Source organism: Otolemur garnettii, unplaced genomic scaffold, assembly GCF_000181295.1.
Source record: "Otolemur garnettii isolate 467f Iridium unplaced genomic scaffold, OtoGar3 scaffold00011, whole genome shotgun sequence".
NCBI lineage: Eukaryota > Metazoa > Chordata > Mammalia > Primates > Galagidae > Otolemur > Otolemur garnettii.
Window position 1 is genome coordinate 8,868,110 of NW_003852406.1, and position 5,170 is coordinate 8,873,279.

The 5,170-nt window shown below is 37.6% G+C and overlaps 1 protein-coding gene across 1 annotated transcript in view; it reads left to right on the plus strand.

Moving 5' to 3' along the window:
• TEX9 (testis expressed 9) overlaps positions 1–5,170 on the plus strand; it is a 47,203-nt gene that overhangs the window by 21,088 nt on the left and 20,945 nt on the right. The window contains exons 6-7 of the mRNA XM_003784633.1: positions 585–667; positions 2,586–2,764. Of these exons, the coding sequence (XP_003784681.1) occupies positions 585–667; positions 2,586–2,764 (262 nt within the window). The remainder of the gene's footprint in view (positions 1–584; positions 668–2,585; positions 2,765–5,170) is intronic.

Consider the following 5,170-nt stretch of genomic DNA (forward strand, 5'->3'; position numbering starts at 1 on the left):
AGTGATGCACCCACACCCTGCATTTTGGGGCGGAGTGGTAAGGAAGACTGGAATACCTTTTATCTGCCACAGCTCCTTTCTCTGTTTGCACTTGTGTGGGTGCGTGTGTGGTAACTATGGTTGCAGGCATCCTATTGCACACATGTGAACAGCTAGGGGAAAGGAGTTCACGCATCACTAGCACCAGCCCCACTAACAAGGTTGGCTCCCCCTTTCAGGTTCCAGAAGAAGATGACTTAACTGTATTTGAATAAATGTAGATTGTTGTATTATATTTACTAAAAGTAAGACATCCCCTGAAAGTAAGCCCTAGTGTGTCTTCTTGAGAAAAAATAAAAATAAGACAGTCGGGGAAACACGGTAGTTGAATATCCTTGAACCTTTGGGACTCATTTTCTTGGTCCTGCTAATAATATCTAGGCCCTTTCTAGCTGTACAGTTCTGGAATTCTTGAAATTACAAGTAGAGTTATTACATGAAGTAGTAAATCTTCTATGTAACAAAATAGTTTTATATGTTAACAAAACTCCTTTCCCTGGCAAATGATTAGCCTCTAATCAATAGTTTCAATTATTTTCATATAGCCAAAGACCAAAAACATTGGTTCGATAAACAAGGTTCAAAACAAACTACACTCTGGAAATAAAGAAAGGAAAACAAATTCAAGGTATGGTAGAGTTTTAAAAATATTTTTCCTTTTTTAGTTTTATAATAATAATTCACGGTACTATCATTCTTAATTAAGTTCTTTCTGTTAAATACTCAAAATCTAGAAGGCTTAATAGTCTTTTAGAATAACAGAGCACCATATATTATTTTGTATATTGAGATAATAGAATGATTTGGCATGGTCTAAATAGAATTATATACAATTCACATTCTGCTGTTTTTGATAAAAAAGAATTCAAGACTGTCCTTAGTATTATAACCATAAAAAGGGACCCAAGAGGCTCTTGAGCACAGGAGACTTTCTAGAAAAGGAGAATGGTGTTGGATCAACCAGCTTCTTATTCTTAATAAGTTGTTAAATTCATATGTATATTATACTACGTAATTATAATTGTATAATAACAAAGATTAAAACATCTTTTGTCTTTTGTTTAAATAACTTTTGTTTTCTTTTGATAAAGGAAGAAAAAAGAATAAAGGGATAAGGAAGAGAAAATAAATATAAAATAGATTTAAAGAAAAGAAGAACACATACTACATACATACAAATATATATGTATAACTGGAAAGGGTTATCTTGTTTTTACATGTGAAGTTTCCTTTTTTGCTTATGCTTTAAATGTAAGTTAGGCTTTTTGAACCACACACTTCTGGGTTAGGTTCGGCATATTCCTCAGTGCCTTTAGGATTGAGTGTTATTTCACATTTCTTCCCCTACTTCATTAAAAAAGTGAAATCCAACTTTTTGGTTAACTTTGATTCTGCTTAAAATGTATTTCTTTTTCTTAATTAATTAATTTATTTATTTATTTATTTTGATCTTTGGAGACAGTCTTGCTCTGTCACCCTGGATAGAGTACCGTGGCATCATATCTCACAGCAACCTCAAAACTCCCGGGCTCAAGTGATCCTCTTGCTTCAGCCTCCTGAGTAGCTTGGACTACAGGCGCATGCCACTGTGCCTAGCTAATTTTTCTAATTTTTGGTAGAGACAGAATCTTGTTCTTTTGGTCAGGCTGGTTTGAATGTATTTCTTTAAGTGGAAAAAAACGTTGAATTTGATTGAGCTAATAACTTTTTTCACTATGTAATTCTTTCCCTATCATTCTTTGCTGTTTGCAGAATTATGGTCAATTGTACAGTTCTTCTCCAGAGATATGTTTTTCTTTCTTTTTTTTTTTTTTCTTTAAAGACAGAGTCTCACTCTTTTGTCCTGGGCTAGAATGCCGTGGCATCATAGCTCACAGCAACCTGATACTCTTGGGCTCAAGCACTCCTCTTGTCTTAGCCTCTTGAGCAGCTGGCATTATAGGTGCCTGCTGCCACAATGCCTGGCTGGTTTTCTCTGTTTTTAATACAGATGGGGGTCTCACTCTTGCTCAGGCTGGTCTCGAACTCCTGAGCTCAAGTGATACACCTGCCTGGCCTCACAGAAAAATAGGATTACAGGCCTTTCTCTAGAGCCATATAAAATTAAAAGCTACAGATTGGATTAGACCTAAAGGTCCAAGTTCAGTACTCTTAGTTTTGGTGTTCACTTAGTTGGAGGCAAGGTGTAGCCCAACCTGTGGTTGGGTGATTCATAAAGACTGGAAATCTGTGGCTCAAAGGAGTAGGGCATTGGCCCCATATGCTGGAGGTGGTAGGTTCAAACCCAGCCCCGGCCAAAAACTGAAAAAAAGGAAAATGCCAATTGTAGATTTCATCATAAATTTAAAATTTATAAGTCTCCTGCAATACAGTCCTTGAAAGCATCAACTGTAGATTTCTTCAAAATCTAAACTTATGATAATTTTGATCTGCTTTTGTTATTTGGGTAAAAGCCATATCTCTTTTCTACTTTCTATTTTGTTTATGTTTCTATATATATGTGGACACACACACATATATATTTATACTTATTCTGTATTTTTTAGTGTTAAATTGAAATGCTCTGATGTAGAAACTGCTAATGATGTTGCCATTCCGGACGATTTCTCAGACTTTTCTCTTGCAAAAACAATAAGCAAAATTGAAGGGCAACTGGAGGAAGAAAACTTACCTGAATGTATGGATGAGGATCTTTTCTCTGGTGTTAGTAATGACATTGGAACAGGTGAGTTTTCTTTTGCTTATTATTTTTATGTTTATATCACAATTACTTAGAAAAAGGGAAACCTTTGGGAACTGTTTCTTGCATTAAAAGATAATCTGTTAATAGTAAGCTGTGGTGGGAGGAATGATTGGGATTGTGGATGGAATGAAATTGGCCATCAGTCAGTAATTATTCAACATGGGTGGTGGGTAAGTGAGGGAGTTCATTGAACTAGTCTCTCTACTTTTATATGTGTTTGATATTTTCCATTATAAAAAGTAAAAATAAAAAGACTATATTATAGTCTTATAGTTTCACTGAGTATGTTTCAACTAAAATTGAAATGCCCCATAGCTTATCACATATATTAAAACATTAAAATAGAAACTGTTTCTATGAATTCCTTTCATTTACTGTTATACTTAGTTGTATGTTAGAGCAACACATGCAAAAGGATAAATGAATTATTGGTGTAACATCAAGTAAAATGATCAAATGAGTTTGTTCTAATGAATATAATTTTCCTTCTTAACTTATCCTCTGTGTACCATTAGAAAAATGTTACTAAATTTGGATCATCTAAAAATACTGCATTAATTATCAGTAGTGCCTCCAATATTGTTGAATTTATGAGGAATCATCTATGTTGTTGAAACAAAAATTAATACAATTAGTATATATGAAATGGTTAATACTAAACTACAACTCAATTAGTTGTGACTATAGGCAAGCTACTTGTTCCCTCTGTGACAGCAATTTCTTCATTTGTGAATTTAGCAGTTTGTATTAGATAATTATAAAGTTTATTTTTAAAATTCTCTTGATTGTGTGAAAAATTGTAACAGTTTATATAATGATTATTTTGCTGCATACTAGTCATAAGTGGTGAGCAATTTATTTATGCATTGATGCCTTCAGGTTTTCTGAGGATAGTTGTAGGGAAGGAGGGTAAGTGGGGAAGAAAGTTACTTTTATGTTTCTCTCAAGATGCTTTCGAGGTTGTGATGGTTGGAGATTGGCTATTCCTCAGTAGACCCATGGCCAGTTCTGCTTTTGTTTCTGCCTATAGGAAACTAGGACAGACTTTCCCTGAAGTGCTACTTTCTTCTTACTGCTGAATCATAGCCCTGCCACTTTGCCTCCTTGTCTTCCATTTTTTAGTATCTTTGGCTTAAGTATATGTCTATCTTCTTTTGGAAGAATTATTCATCTCTTATAACAAATGATTGCTTGAAATAGTTGGGTTATGTGTGAGAGTTGATCAAGAAGTACTGCATGTCATCATGTGTAATACATACTTTTTTCACCAAATTTTCAAGGGGAAAATAAGGATGTGCATTATACACAGGGAGTATGGCTTGGGAACATGGGAGCCTAGGAGGTCTCCTGGGGCCACTGCACCCTCCCATTTGGGTCCAGCAGCCCAGCACCACATGAGGTTCCAGTCTGGGAGGATACAGGATCCAGTGGGAGCTGACAGATTGGGGAGGGGGCAGTAGTGGGCTGGCAAGGTGGATTGTAGCCCTTGGGGCAAAGGCCAAGGCCTTAGGCCCAGCTATGTGGAGGGGCCTGGGGGGCTGGGCACACCCCAGAGATCCACCTAGCTGCTTGTGGGCCCAGTGGCCTCAGAAGCCCCCCCCTTGGCCTCAAGTGTGACTATCATGGCTCCTCCCCACCCTCAACACACACACACACACACACACACACACACACACACACACACGGTGAGGAGGGAGGGACTTCCAGTGTGATCTGCATGTTTACGAGGGGGGCATTTAGCTTTTCCCAGATTTGCGTTTACCTTAGAGCTGACCACTTTCTTGAGGGACATTTTCCTGAAATTTTGGGCCCAGCATGGGTGTGCATTAAATGTAAGAACGCAGTTTACATGACAAAATATGGTAGTTTGGGAGTATACCCTGGTTTTAAAATTAAAGGTGGAGTAGCCTTTGGAGAAGTTAGTGCTATGACCTCTGGACATGAGAGCACTCAGCTCCTCGAATTAGAGTTGAGGTAGAATTACAGAGGTTAAAGTTGGGGAGTGAAAGAATGGTGAAAGTCATGCTCTCCCATTCTTTCTTCCATTTTTCCCTCAGAGACCAACTACCTCCAACTTCACACTTTTGCCATTTCCCTTCTACCCCCTGCTCACCTTGGAGTTACGTGAGAGGCCAGAAGGAGAGTTGAGACTGGAGAGATCTAGGTTGGGTGAAGGCCAACCATATAGTCCATCAGTTCCATAGTAACATTGGGACACTTCAAAGAAAAGTTTGTGTGGAAATATTTTGTGCATGTGAGCTGCGTAGCACATGTGCATGGCTTAGTGGATTTATTCTAATGACTTTTGTTTTTTGGCACCCCTGATAGAGTACTGTGGTGTGACAGTTCACAGTAACCGCATACTCTTGGGTTGAAGTAATTCTCTTG